General features: G+C 40.1%; 1 protein-coding gene across 1 annotated transcript; it reads right to left on the bottom strand.

The window, feature by feature from the left end:
- Window positions 1-1,729: 1,729 nt before the first annotated feature.
- Window positions 1,730-10,731, bottom strand: LOC118235824 (collagenase 3). The gene is made up of 11 exons (XM_035433662.1): window positions 10,702-10,731; window positions 10,503-10,568; window positions 8,962-9,197; window positions 8,740-8,885; window positions 8,025-8,150; window positions 7,682-7,843; window positions 7,175-7,304; window positions 6,949-7,079; window positions 5,707-5,866; window positions 3,503-3,606; window positions 1,730-3,417 (listed from the first exon to the last, which is right to left on the bottom strand). The coding sequence occupies exons 1-11, from the start codon at window positions 10,729-10,731 to the stop codon at window positions 3,317-3,319; spliced, it is 1,392 nt and encodes a 463-aa protein (XP_035289553.1). The 3' UTR covers window positions 1,730-3,316.
- Between the last annotated feature and the right edge of the window lie 4,880 nt (window positions 10,732-15,611).

Consider the following 15,611-nt stretch of genomic DNA (forward strand, 5'->3'; position numbering starts at 1 on the left):
TGATCTGACCTCATACTGTTTGTATTCAGGGGTTGAGGGGTTTGTAAATAACACTGTGGTAAGGAATGCTTTGTGTTGACTGAGTGTAAAAGAAACTCTAGCATGAATACAACAAAAAAACAAACAAGAAACATTTTTGGGAGACCACCATGGGATGCCAACGCCAGGTGCGAGGTATGTGAGGTCACAACTCACAGTACTCAAACTTGCAGAATGAAAGAGGTGATGTTATCAATCACTTAATATGGAATAAAATGGCCTATGAAGCCGTATCTTTGCAGACTTATGTTTTGTATGTGACATTCTGGAAATTGACATGTTTATTGAGACTGAATGCCACTGTTAGTCTTCAGAGGACTTCACAGTGTTGTGTAATGAGGCTGAATGTACACAAAATATTGTCAAATACCAAGGCCCTTAAACAACCCCCTTCAGGTCTTTAACAGCCCTATAATTTACAAGGGGAATGACACAAGATAGGATTTTTTCCCCTCACATAAATATATGCCTCATGTCCTGTATTCTTTTACTAAGCACATGTGGAATCCACACCTTGGCAGTCTGTCTCTGCTTCGTGTTGTAATCACATGCGGACACAAAGTCTTAACGTTGAATTTCTGCAAGCCATTGTGAATTGTGACTCAGGCTAGTACTGACTGGTGGTGGGAACTGGATTAAACAAAACATCCCACGGCTGTTGTCGGATAAAACTACAGAGAATTCTGTGTATTTGCACTACTGACCACAACTACAAACAAGGTGTGATTTCTCAAAATTTCTGAGGAACCGTTAACCACAGTTTATGCATTGTCATATATGGTCATTAAACAATTCAAGATGCATAGGGATGTGAGTTCCTTGCACCTGTTTGTAAAGAAAAAAGCCTATAGTTAATGCACTGTCACTATTTTCTGATTTTTATTTATGCATATATGTTACTGAAAAGGGTTCAATAAACTTGTTTAAAACCGGTTTATAATTACTGGTTTACATGTACTTCAACAAGTTGCCTTTGTGAAAAGCACAGTGGATAGAAAATGGCTGAACAGTATAAGGGCTTGGAGCTGGCATCCCTCACAAGCAAATCACATTCCCTTTGACAGCATGATAAATGAGAGTAGGTACTGATACCACTGGATGTCACTCTTATGCACTTAGTGAAATAGAGATAGATGTGACATTTGGATTTGGAAAAAGTCTACAAGAGCAAGAAAAGCAAAATAATGCTTTTGTTACAAGCTTTACGGGTGCATTAATGTTATTTATGTGGATAAACTTGTTTCATTCATTCATTCATTTGCCATCCTGTAGGCCTCAATTATCCACTTCACTTCAGCAGTTGTGTTAATCCTGTCTTGTGTAAAAAAATTAGTTCAGACTACCTTACTCAACATTTTGATATTGTTATAAGCAGGGGTGCAACCAGGGATTTCGGGGTCCCATGAAAAGATCTCCATTGGGCCCCACCGCCCCAGGCCACCCCATCCCTGCACAGGTACTGTAACCACACCTCCAGAACCTAATGCTGGACCCATTCAGCACTTCAAATAATTGTACACCCCCAATATTGTGCCACTGTTTATGGGAAATTTTGTGACATTCACGGCTGGAAAAGCACATTATTTATTTATATTGACATATATTGCATTTATTAATAAAATATACAGTACAAGTAACATAGTAAAAGGTATTACAAAATTTCAGATTTCGAAACAGTAATATTAAATTGATATATTTTGTAATATATAATAGATACATTTACAGAAATTACTTTGTTGCATATATACATTTTGGCTGGTTCGAACCGGCAGGTTTGTAATTAGTCATACATGACAAAATACAGTCACGTTAATTTCTGTCATCCAGTTTCAACAGCCACTTCAGCTACTTGGCTGGCCGCCAGTGAAATTGCAAAAAGACATTGCATTCATACTAGCAGAAAATATCCTGGAAGTTGCATCATGTGTTTCCTGTTGTGGTATGTAAAGGAAATCAGTTTGACACGAATGATCTGGTCTCCAGAATACACTGCATCCTGGTGAAGGTGGGGGGAGTTTTGGGTACAACACCGTGAATTTATCCATTCTCACCTTACTATATTATTACTGATTGCTACAGCTTAATTTAATGAATATGTAAATACTCCATGAAGAAAATATTTGGGTACCATTTAATACTAAGACAGCGGACAGATATTCTGAATGCTGCTTGAAACTCATAGATTTTATCTGAGGTAGTGAACGGTTTAGTTGAGGAAAAGCAAAAAAAAATATGCAATGTTATTTGGCCTAGGAGTATTTAGCATTGTAACCATTCATTGGCATACATTGTTTGAACAATAATTGTGTTAATTTCATTTTGTGTAAAAATGACCTGAGACGACCTTCCTCAATATTTTGATATTGCTTCACATAATATAAAAACAATGTCATAAGCAGGGGTGCAACCAGGGATTCGGGGTCCCGTGAAAACATTTCCATTGGGCCCCACCACCACAGGAGACCCCATGCCTGCACAGTTACTGTAACCACACATCCAGAACCTAATGTTGGACCCATTCAGCACTTCAAATAATTGTACACCCCCAATATTGTGCCACTGTTTATGGGTAATTTTGTGACATTCACGGCTGGAAAAGCCCATTCTTTATTTATATTGACATATATTGCATTTATTAATAAAGTGTATAGTACAAGTAACATAGCAAAAGGTATTACAAAAATACAGAATTCCAAATAGTAATATTAAATTGATATATTTTGTAATATATAATAGATACATTTACAGAAATTACTTTGTTGCATATATACATTTTGGCTGGTTCGAACCGGCAGGTTTGTAATTAGTCATACATGACAAAATACAGTCACGTTAATTTTTCTCATCCAGTTTCAACAGTCATTTCAGCTACTTGGCTGGCCGCCAGTGAAATTGCAAAAAGACATTGCATTCATACTAGCAGAAAATATCCTGGAAGTTGCATCATGTGTTACCTGTTGTGGTATGTAAAGGAAATCAGTTTGACACAAATGGTCTGGTCTCCAGAATACACTGCATCCTGGTGAAGGTGGTGGGAGTTTTGGGTACGACACCGTGAATTTATCCATACTCACCTTACTATATTATTACTGATTGCTACAGCTTAATTTAATGAATATGTAAATACTCCATGAAAATATTTGGGTACCATTTAATACTAAGACAGCAGACAGATAATCTGAATGCTGCTTGAAATTCGTACATTTTATCTGAGCTAGTGAACGGTTTAGTTGAGGAAAAGCAAAAAAATATGCAATGATTTCTGGCCCAGGACTATCTAACATTGTAACCATTTATTGGCATATGTTGTTTGAACAATGTATTTCTGGATGGGGTCATATGTATACTGCAGATTCCCAGAGAAGAATAAGACAAAACCTGTTGGAGAACAATGGAGAATGATAAACAGAATATTTTTATGTTTCTAGCAGTTGAATTAAAGACTCTAAAATATGATTCTTACCTGCATTAAACACAGCTGCATCCACAGGTGCTTTTACCCCCGGCCAGTCATGGAATATAGGTTTAGGATAGCCCTCTTCCATCTGTTTCTGCTCCTCATTATATCTGAAAGAAACACAAGCACTTTTACATTCAAAGAGAAATACTCTTCATTTTTCAAACACCTGGCAGATTTATTGTTTTGCTTTGGTCGCATAAAGCTGTTTGATTCTGATGTTTAAAGACAGGACAGAAGCCATTTCATTTTTAAATTTGACAGCATCAGACTAGTGATTTCACAAAAAGTTTTTTTTTTTTCACATTAGAGGCCATATTTACTAAGGCGCCACATCAGGGGTTTGTGCTGGTAAAAGGAGAGAAAAGCAGAATCCATAAAAGTTTTGTGGTTGGGTAAATGCATATATATTTTAGGGTGTTCTGAATGTTTGACCAGAAAAGTATGGGATTGAATGGGATGGAAATATATGCATATGATTAGTATAGCTGATTCATCATGGCTTGTGGACGTGGCGGCAAAGGTGATTGCGTCTGTTTTTTACGGTCTGGGAAAAGCGGGTGTTAACTTCTTTCCAGCACACGATCAGCACAGCCATCCTTAAGAGGAGACATCGTCACAGCGTTGAAGTAGGAGACGGTTGCCGTAAATGTCACCATTTTCAGATTTTGCTTATTTATTCAGAAAATATTTAGCCTAACGCTATGAAATTTTTACTTCAAACGGCTTCGACGTGTCAGCGGTCATTAGCCATTCCAATTACATTCGTAACTTAATCAAGTTGGATACGAGTAAAAACCAAGGTACACGCAGGCTCATGTTACGGACACGGTGGCATAGTGGTTAGCACTGTTGCCTCACAGCAAGAAGGTTGTGAGTTCGAGTCTCGGCTTGGGGCCCTTCTGTGCAGAGTTTGCATGTTCTCCCCGTGTTCACGTGGGTTTACTCCGGGCACTCCGGTTTCCTCCCACACTCAAAAGACATGCATGTTGGGTGCGCTCCTGCAGTTGCCCTTGACCAAGGCACTTGCCGCAGAACTGGAGTTGGTCCCTGGGCGCTGCACTGTGGCTGCCCACTGCTCCTAAGTAACTAGGATGGGTCAAATGCAGAGGACAAATTGCCCCACGGGGTTCAATAAAAGTATATCTTATCTTATCTTATACCACCTAGTCGGTATGAATCAATCAGAGGGACGGAATAAATGAAATGAAACTGTAAATGAAAAAAGCCCTATAATGTGCATACTCAGGTTTTTTGTGCACATACTAATGTTCAGGGAAACGAGTCAAGGAAACACATTTCCATACATACACATGGTAACGTGCATTTACAATGGTAATGTGCGACCAGCCACATCCACAGATTATGAAGCATGGGGCTTTATTCATGAAAAAAGACATTGCCGTAAGCATTGGCATTTGTCAATATAAGGACCCGTGTTGTGCCAATGAAAGTCAAGTCAAGCCTTTATGAGGCTGAGAAATATGAAAAAATGGCCAGCCATAGGCCTAACCTTCGGCTTACCAAAATCAACTGATTGGAATATCATTAAGACGAAAGGGCACTGGTGAACTCAGTAATCACAAAGGGGCTAGTAGGCTAAGGAAGACCTCTACAGTTGATGACAGAACAATGCTCACCAGAATGAAGAAAAACCCCCTAACACCTGTCCTGACAGACACAGAAACGGAGGATGGTGTGGATTTGTCAGTGACTACTATTCACAGAAGACCTCATGAACCGAAGTACAGTCTACATAATAAAATTCAAACCACATGTTAGCTACGAAAACAGGATGGGCATATTGCAATTTCCTAAGAAGTACATAAAAGAGCCTGCAGAGTTTTGGCAAAAAAAAAGTGTTGTGGACAGATGTGATCAAAGATTTTTTTTAAAAAGAGCAAAGTGTGGAGGCCAAAAGGGTCTGCCAAAGATCCAAAGCCTGCCAGGTGGTACTGGGGTGTTGTGATTAACTACATGTGAATGGGCTGGTGGGGGCTGTTATGGTAAACCACGTGTGAATTGTTGTGAATAAAATTGTGTACAGAGTCTTTGTCCCAGATATTATGGAGCTCAGAGTATGTATGTATGTATGTATACAGTACATACTGTATAACGATGTGTACATACATACTGCATATATAATTTCTTTAAAATAATGGTATGCATTATATATTATCTCCAAATATACCAATATCAGCCATTCATACCGCCAACATGTATTCCCAGTGAAGAAAACCGTTTGCTGTGCTCCTCGAAAGTGAAGGGCAGCATCGATTGCTCTCACTTTGCTGGGGAACCCCAACTCAGAAATGTCCTTTGGGAATCCAGGCAAGAGGTCCAGCTGCTGCACAACCCAGTACTGTGAACCTGAAACACATACGGTTTACTCCGATTACACACACAAGGTGTACTGTACGATATGTAGGGTTGCATATTGAAAAATGAATGAAATGAAATAAATAGGTCCTAATGTGTGTTGAAAAATGGTGGAAAAAACGGTACCAAATGTTTATAGTTTTTGGTACTTGTCAAACAAATGCTGTTTTTGTAGCCAGCCAATCTCTACTGGCATTGTTTCATCCAGATGACTTGACTGACAAATCAACATGAAGCTCTTTGAACAAACTTTGTGACGCTGTGCCTTGAAGTTGAAGGCGGACAATCCATGCCATCATGAGCAACATGAAATAAGAACTTGCAATGTAAAGGTTGGCTACATTTAGGTAAAATGGATACTGATAGTGTCAAATGCAACTTTTTGCACAGCTATTATTGATCGCAAGATAGGTATCACATCAAAAATGCGACCCCTGACCCAAGCTTAAGATATATGCCGCACACTCGATCGTTCTACAGGAGAGGAAATAAACATTTCAAAATCACTTTCTGGTCAAAATGGAGTTAATACCAGAATTACATTCCTATTACAAATCGGGGACTAGTTCGTCCTGCAGGATCCAGCAGATAAACGGTACATTCAATTTCCAAAAGTATGTGGACACCTGACATCAACATTTCATCCAAAATTAGGGGCTTTATATATGGAGTTGGGCCACCCTTTCCCGCAAAAACTACCACCACTCTTCTGGGAAGGCTTTATACTAAATGTTAGACCATTACTGCAGGGATTTGCTTCTTTTCAGCCAGAAGAGCATTAGTGAGGTCGGACACTGGTTTATAGAAGGCTCACAGAAGCATTGATATGGATATTCTCTTGGTATCGATATCGAAAAATTTCAAGGGATACCCAGCCGTAATGATACATGATTTTTTTCAGAATGAGCTGAATTTTCACTTATATTTTGAAAATAATATTAGTGGCTGATTAGAGGTTTTACAGAACCACAGAACGGTAAGCTCACTAGTAAGCGATTGCTGATGACTGGAGGCAGATCACCTGCACTAAAGAGCTTACTAAGTTTAAATTATCATCAACAAGACTCAATTACCTTTGAAAAACAAAATGGTGTTTTCTGAAGTCTCGTATGCTGCGGTGATATTTGAAGGAACAGCAGACCAAAGACTAGTTATCAGCGTGATGCCTATGCGATCAAAGTTTGGGTGAGTTCGCCACATAAATCTGAAAAATAAAAACATGATTTTATCAATGTTGGAACTGGTGCATAGCATTCTGTGGTTCTGACGTTGACGTCGACAGGACTGGCCTATATTTACCTGTCTTTAAAGAAGACCATTTCCTGCTGCATTGTCATGACAGCATCAAACGACAGTCCCGGATCGCATTTCTCAGGCGTCTTTGGAGGAAGACGCAGCCGTGACATGGCCCTGACATCTGGATTGACACCTGAGAGGCATGTAGTTACGCTGGTTAGCACTTAAGAGGACATAAAATTTAGGGGTGTGGGTAAATGAAAAAATGAAAGACAAACAGTACGGGATTTTCAGTGAACGCTATTAAACCAGGATGTATCTACCTACTGTACACCAATTTAAATGAAGATCATCCAAAACTACTGATTACATTGTTCATTTATTGTTTGTTGTTTAGCAGTCACAGATTGAATCTCAATTCAGGTTACAGTAATTATTACCTTGCTGTATGAGGGCACAGTACCTGCCACTTCAACCTCCAGCACTTCATATGGCAAGTTGCCAAACCATAACCATGAGCACAAAAAAAAAAAAAACTGTCACTCTAATTCTCTGAGATTCATCGCTTACCATACATTTTCTGAATACTTTGTACATCGTTATGGGAGAGTCCAAACTCATTTATTGTGACAAAGCTGTAGGCGGGGAACATGACGGCCCCTGGGTCAGAAGAATGCGGGAGACCCAGAGCGTGGCCAAACTCATGTGCGGCCACAGCAAATAAGTTGATTCCTGGAAGAGGAGACATAAGTGCACACTTATTGCTTTGCCTATCTTTTCTCCACCTTTCTTCCGAAACTGGTATTACGAAGAGGTCCTTACTTGCTTACAGCCTTGATTCATTAGCAGGAACAATTTAAAAGAAAATGCTTAATATTGCACTCCTCCGTGTTCCCCTATACCCAAATTTTACCACTAGAATTCATAGTCCATCGCTCCTCTTCATCAAAATGGACATCCCCTCCAATGCCATCTCCGGGCTGGAAAGCATGCGCGAGGATTCCCCCAACGCCATCAAAAGCAAAGATGTCCTCATGATCTGCGGCAGATCCGGTAATGGTGAGGGTACTTTTACAACTAACCCACCCAATCTTTACAGACACCTCAGAAAATATATTTCTGCAAAGCTGTTCAGAACGCAGTGTAACAAGTTTTAATGGACTCACTCCACCCTTATGGAAATCTAAAATTGAAATCACCGATTGAATGAATGTGGAATGTCGCATTGATAGAATATTTTAAAGACTCACTAACTCACAAACATCTCTTAAACTACAATATGCAGATGCACTGACTATAAAATTACCTATTCAAATTGTGGGCCAATTTGTAGAACAGACAGTGTAGAGTTCCTTCTCTGTTTATTGTTTCCAAACTCATTATAGAATGTAGCATATTTGTTTGTAGCCACTTTTGAGGGCGGTTGAACTGATATTGAGCTGATGGTTATGGTACACCATTGACTATTATTAAGTGGCCCAAAAATTGAATTTGTGTATTTCATGCCAAGAATAATCTGGTATACTCTCACCTTATGGGCTAGAATCTCTATAAAAACAGGTTTTTATTTACCTGTTAGGTAAGTGTAAAAATCCTACATAATAAATATATTCATATTTCATGATCACCTCTGGTTTTGAAGGAGATTATGATGTCAGCTTCTTCCCCTTGCCTCTGTAGGAATCGCAGTGGTGTGAAATTGCTCCACAACCTCCATGCTTTCTTAACAGCTCTTCTCACCCGTGAGTATCTCACTGCTGGGCTGTTTGTAATGCTGTGCAATGAACATATGCAAGAGTTAATGTCACAAGGATTGACCCTCCCCTCCCAGTGCGCTGCAGCTCTCTCACCTATATGTCAGACGCTTGTTTTTCCACTTGACAGTGTCCTCAAACGTCACCACGTCTGACAGTCCACAGCGGGGCTTCCTCATGGCATTCAGGGTGCAGGGCGTTAGCTCTCCAGTCTCCTCAAGACCGAAGAACCGCTGCATCTCTTTTAGTTTGTCCTGGAACGCGTCCACTTCCGTCATCCGCCGCTGCCGCCCAGAATTGGGCTTAAATCCATAGAAGCTCTCTAAATACTTCTAGATTAGATAGAAATACATCGTCGTTAAACCTGGGTGTTTATAAAAGAAAATATTGGCTGAAATCACAGAAAAGTCATGGCAAAGTTGTCAAAAAAATCCCAGAAAACTGAAAAAGCAGCAGATTTGACAGTGTTTTAAAAACATTGATGTATTAATGGTTTACTAATGTTTTTTTTTTAAATTAGCAGGCAATTGCTGCTAAGAACAAATAGCCTATGAGTAAAATGCATTGATAGGCTGGAGCATTTAATCGCTTTGGTCCATCCCGGAAAGAAAGTTGTTGAAATTGCATTACTAATACAGGGTTACTGTGTATCCTTTTTTAGTTCTTTAAAGTTTGTTTTGGTACAACATGTTGTAGATTGGGAGATCTGAATCTTTGATGGGATGCCTGCTGTCGCCGGCAGCCTTATCGTACACTGGAAATGGAGTGTCGGCATCATCACTGTCGATAGGGGCCGCCAATCATCTGACTGCAACAGCTGACAAGGATGGGAAACTGATCCCAGCACATTCCACAATCAGTACACATTGTTGCATTTTGTGTCTTCCAGCATTTGGCAATGTGGTTAAATTCCAATACAAATCACACCGTTGGCTACATTAACATTGACAGTTATCATTCAAAACTGCCAAAAAAAATCCCAGAAAGCACTAACATGGGGGGAATTTGCTGCAATGGCAAAAAAACAAAAAAACAAAAAAAAAAACAGTGAAAGTTATGAAAGCTGTGAAAACATCACGAAGCCCGTACCACCGTCAACTTGCGGGGACAAACACACAGCCATAATAATTATCCATAAGCTTTTGACCTGCCCCCAAGACATTAAGAGCTGTAGTCCTCTGCACTGGTAAACAGAACATATTTTTCAGTTCATACAACACGAGAGGCACTCCTGTAATTTGATTCGTCAAACCTTACAGGCTTCAAATTATCCATCAAGAGAGAAAAAAGAACAAAAATCGAACAAATGCCAATCCTATGCTGAAAGAAATATCAGATTTGTCATGGATTTATTACATGGTTATTTTGTAACTGATTTCAGATTATGAATTTTGTTTGCTTTTGCTTTTAATCCTCTTGGCACAAGTCTTGAAGATACCTCCTTTACCTGCCCTCATTGAACTCAATCGACACATTTCAGATTTCAACATTCGACTTTTAGTAGCAAAAAATTCAGCTTGGGTCACATCCCAGTTAACAAAAAAAAAAAGATTTTAGCAATACCAATTTTATTTTTTTTTTTTTGAAAAATGCATTCTTATAAGAGCAGTGTCGATGCTGTTCTGGATCATAAATACCATCGCAAACTCCCGTTGGTCATCCTCTGGTTTCCGTGGCGGCAGTGGAAGAGCCATCAGCAGACACTGTGGCAGCAGAACAGTCACACTCCAGCAGAGTGTCCACATATTCCCCAGGCAAGCAATGCAAAGTGTCTGCCGGACCATCTGCATGCTTAAATGCTGAGACAGGGGACACCTGGATCCAAGCCATAATTACCTGCACCTCGTGTCGCAACAGGAGACCCATAAGTGTGCGTTTACGTCCTGGATTTGCATGTGCTGATGCAAAGGGAAAAAGCATAACCCCAAATTTTTTTTTAAAAAGAACAAAAGTAGGCCTATTGTTATTCGACTTGCGCAAAAATATGTGGTTATCCTAAAGTGCGATCACCAGCTGTTTTGCATATACGCAGTGATGGAACAGTGAAGAAGTGGTCTTGAATGACTGGAATGTAGTGAACAAATAAAAATAATACAATATAGAATGGATCCCAAATGATGGATTTCAGCAGCCATTGTAGACCTTTGCCTAGGTATGGTGTGAATGTGCAAAGCAGAAAAATATTAATATCGACCACATGAAGACTGTCAAGTTGTTGATAATCTTTGGCTGCACATCATCACAGCTTGTCACATCCACAGCATAACATTAGGGCTTTTTATGGCTAAATGAAGTATGTGGAGACTGGAAGCCGTTAGTTATGATGATTAGACAGGTTACTAGCCTATCAACTCAGGCACACATTATCAGAAATATTTTGGCATACCACTTTTCAGCTTGATTCAACCATTTTATCCTCTCTGAATGGTCACAAAGAAGACATATCAAATATAACAATAAAACTTGTTTTCCTCCCCAGCTGTCTTGGGTTCTAAAATAGGGTCAGGAGCCGAATCACAAATGGTCAGCATTGAGGACTAGAGGACTAGCTTCTTGACTTTGGGTTCTTGTATTTCTCTTTCTTTATCTGTTGAGGACCAATCAGATCAAATTCAGAAACAAACATCTCATTCCTATCAATGTTACAGTTGCTTCAGCATTCCAGAAGCATTTAATGTGCATAATCAGACAAGAACTGTCTGACAATTTACCATTGACATCAGCTGTGCCTCAAATCCTCAGAAAAAAAGAAAAAAATGTATGTGTTTGTGTGTGTGTGTATATATGCATATATCCCCAACAGTTTGGGGAAGGCCACTTCCTGTTTCAGCATGAGCGAGGTCCATAATGAAATGGCTTTGTCGAGAACAGTGTGTAAAAACTTGACCGGCCTGCAGAGTCCTGACCTCAACCCCGTCCAACACCTTTGGGATCAATTGGAAAGCCGTCTGCAAGCCAGGCCCAAACCCCCAAACAGTGCCCAACCTCACTAATGCTCGTCTGGCTGAATGGAAGCAAATCCCTGTTGCAATGTACAACATAAAGCCATTCACTCTTAACCATTCACTGTTCAAAAAATGGTGCCTGTCCCAATTAATCAAAAAGTGAATCATTAACCAGAGTTTATACTGGAACTGGAATTGATTAAATCCTGAAGATACCTGACCATCGTTCTTAATAGTACATTTAACCAGAACACACTGGTGTCCTTTGAACACCAAGTTCTTTGTAGGAGCAGTAAGAAAGATCAGTGAACAGGCAGACAAAGCACCCCCCCCCCCTTTCCTGTCGACTATATTAATCTCAGATAAAGTTTCTGTTGTGTCCACAGTATTACTCCTGCATGCCCCAGCAGTGGCTAGACTAAGTGTTTGCTGAAGGAACAGTGGCAGAATTAGTACACTATAAGGGATTGTTTGGAATATGGAATAGTTTGTTTGTACAAGGGCTTTTGATAAAAAAAGGCTATGTAGTCATATCCTGGTGAGGCCAAATTGCTGAACAAGGAACTTAGCCGCTGATCCAGAACAGTCAATCCGAAATGTGCTTTATCCTTAACTTTAACCAAAGTCAATTTATCTCAAATATTTTAATTACATTTTTAAATTTGATTTTTTTTCAAATATTTGAGAGACTACCAATCTCATGATATTGTGTTGTGTAAGTGTTTGTTTCTGAAATTGAAGGGGAAAGGATGGCTATATTTAATCATGATGTTAAAACCAATCTTACTTAGACTAAGACTTAGTGGCATTTCTTTACAATTATTAATATGAATATTATTAATAATATAAGAAATATTGTACAAAAAGAATAAATATACCAGTAAACACCTAAGCTTTTCCATCGGCTGATTCTGCATATTGACTATATGCTAACTGTGAGTAATGACTTTCCTAAAATAAATGGTGATTTTTAAAAAAAATATATTATTTTGAATCATTATAATTACGATGACTTTGTATACTTTAAAGCAATTTTTCTGTAAACTGGGCTTTAATCTGTACTGTTTTGAGGCCAGTGAAGATTTTATTTCTAAAGTATTTAATAAATAGTAGTAAACAAATTAATTTAAATTGTGAACAAATTTGGAATTTTTTAGTAGTGCTTGTTAGCCAGAATTATTGTTGCAACCAGCTTCATGAATTTGTGAGAATTGCATATCGAAAAACATAGGCCTGTTAACAACAGTGTTGTGTATTTTAAAAAATGGGAAAAAACAGCCTGGGTGACTTGTAGCATTTTCTCTCTTGGGGATAAAGCAAAGATCCACAATTTATTATGTGGAGCTGTGTAAAAACTGCACCTACACCGTACTCACAGGTATTTGTTGTGACAAATTGTAGGTAGAGCAGGGTCATAGAGTACAAGAGCTGGTCTAGAAGCTATCAATTTCTTTGACATGTCTGTTCCTGCAGTATCAGTCTCAAAAGACCCAAAAATCTGGGTCTTTTCTTAGCAGAGCACATAGCGGCTCAATCACAGCTGCATCATTTTGAATGCACTGTGAGTACCATGTTGGGTGGGCACGGAGGCATAGTGGTTAGCACTGTTGCCTCGCAAGAAAGAGGTTCCGGGTTCGAATCCAGGTCCGACCGGATCCTCTCTGCGTGGCGTTCGCATTTTCTCCCCGTGTTTGTGTGGGTTTACTCTAGGTACTCCGGTTTCCTCCCACACTCAAAGACATGCATGTTATGTGCGCTCCTGCAGTTGCCCTTGACCAAGGCACTGGCCTCAGAACTGGAGTTGGTCCCTGGGCGCTGCACTGTGGCTTCCCACTGCTCCTAAGTCACTAGGATGGGTCAAATGCAGAGGACAAATTACCCCACGGGGTTCAATAAGTATATCTTATGTTGTTATGTCCAAGAATGCACAAAGTGCAGGAACGTGAGGAGGAAGAGGGCCCTCGGTAACAGCACTGCCATGGTCTGGGCTGGGGCAAAGACCAGAGCCTGAAATGACGACCCAGAAAAGCCGAAATGGCACCTTTCCAAATTGGGTTTCAGGCCACTGATGCAGGCGAAGCCACACAGAGTCCTGAGCCGCGTCTCGTGGAGCTCAGGGGTCTCTGTATAAGTGATCCTCTATCGTACGGGTTGCACCGGGCAATTCCTGACCAGCCACGATCTGGGACAAACCTCCTCTGGAAAGCTCTTGGAGCACTTGCCAGACCATAGGGAACCTTAGTGAAACAGAAAAAGTCCATTGTGAGCGATAAAGGCAGTAAGATCTTTGTTGTACCAGGGTTCCCACTCACTGGGCAGGAGGGCAATGTGCAAGCACCATAATCATTCAAAACTTTGTGCTGCCGTGTAATCTCAGCAGCTAATAAAAATGAGAAAAGCGGAGAAAAATACAGAGAAAATACAGAAAAATATGCAATCTAAATATACTGTTTAACAGCTTGACTTATAGCATAGCCTACAATTTTCCAGGACCTCACAAATATTTCCAGAACATTTTGTAAATTTTCCAGATGTTTTCCATGACTGGAAAACTGGTCGATACAGGACGAGTATGAAACCCTGGGAACTTGAAAGTGCCCCCACAGCACGTGGGAAACTTCCTCAATGTGTGGTAGCGGGTGACTGTCATCATCATCATCGCCTTGTTAGGCTCTCTTTTACACACTGCCTGAGCCGGCTCGTTTTTTTGTTTCACGATCATTGCGGGTGACATCCATGGAGAAGGATCTACCCTGTCTCCCAGTCTCCGGAGCTCCGCAGATAATATCATTGTGTGTACAATGGCAATGTACCTCAAACGGCTGCTGCTTCTTTTTACCACAAAGTCCACCAGCTGAGTTTGCACGGTAATAGGCAGTCTGCAGGCAGCCATCAGCACTGGATGAGACGTGGTCAACTCCCGGGGCGAAGCCGCTACATGACTGACTTTTCCTCAGTTGGTGCTGGAATCTTCCGGACAAGTAGTCCATCCACACACAAGGCATGATCTGATCAGAATGATCCCCAGCAACCCCAGCCAAATTAAACAATGTATAGGCAAATGTCATGGTTCTGTGTTTTCCTGTCTGTGTTTCCATTGTTGGGCCACCAGATGGCGGCACTTCTGTTTTGTGTCCTGCTCCCCCTTGTTAATTGTATTATTGTTTTCCATTATTGTCTCGTTATTCTATCATTGTTCCCACCTGTGTCTTGTTATCCCCTCCTTTTCTGGTTTGATTGTTTTTTGAGTTCACCTGTGTCTTGTTACCCCCTGTCTATTTAAGTTCTTTGTCCGCTTGACTCGGGTGCTGGTTCCTTGTGTTTGTTTCCTTCTTGTGTATTTTTCTGACCATATGTACCTGCCCTTGTACTCTGCCTGCCTGTGTTCTGCCCTGCCCGTGTTTTTGAGTTCCTCTTGTTTTCTGTTTTATTAGATATTTTTGGAGTTTGTGTTTTTGCCCATCGTGGCCTTTTCTGTTCCCCATTTGTGTTTGCCCTTTTGTTGAGTAAAGTCTTTTGTTCTCCTCCCATTTTGGAGTTTTGAGTTTTTTCCCTCTGCTTTTGGGTCCGAACCCCCCACGAGTCGTGACAGGCAAATACATTGCTGTGCTCCCCGAAAGCATGGTAACAGTAGAATGAAATTTGGTATTTTTGTTATATAATTAAGGCATTCTGATTTAAGTTCAAAAGATAAATATGAACAAAAGCACAGATGATCAGCTTTTATTTCATGGTATTTACATGCATCTATATTTTTTTACCATTTTTCAGAAACTGTTGTATGTATGTATGCGTGTATGT

Source organism: Anguilla anguilla, chromosome 9 (assembly GCF_013347855.1).
Source record: "Anguilla anguilla isolate fAngAng1 chromosome 9, fAngAng1.pri, whole genome shotgun sequence".
In the NCBI taxonomy this organism is placed as follows: Eukaryota; Metazoa; Chordata; class Actinopteri; order Anguilliformes; family Anguillidae; genus Anguilla; species Anguilla anguilla.

What these genes read in the sequence shown, in the direction of transcription:
- LOC118235824 (XM_035433662.1), bottom strand. Translation starts at nt 10,731, where the DNA reads ATGGGTCTCCTGTTGCGACACGAGGTGCAG. An exon ending in ATGGACTATGAATTCTAGTG is followed by an intron (nt 7,844 to 8,024) that starts GTAAAATTTGGG and finishes CTCCTCTTCCAG; the next exon opens with GAATCAACTTATTTGCTGTG. An exon ending in AAGTATTCAGAAAATGTATG is followed by an intron (nt 7,305 to 7,681) that starts GTAAGCGATGAA and finishes CATGCCTCTCAG; the next exon opens with GTGTCAATCCAGATGTCAGG.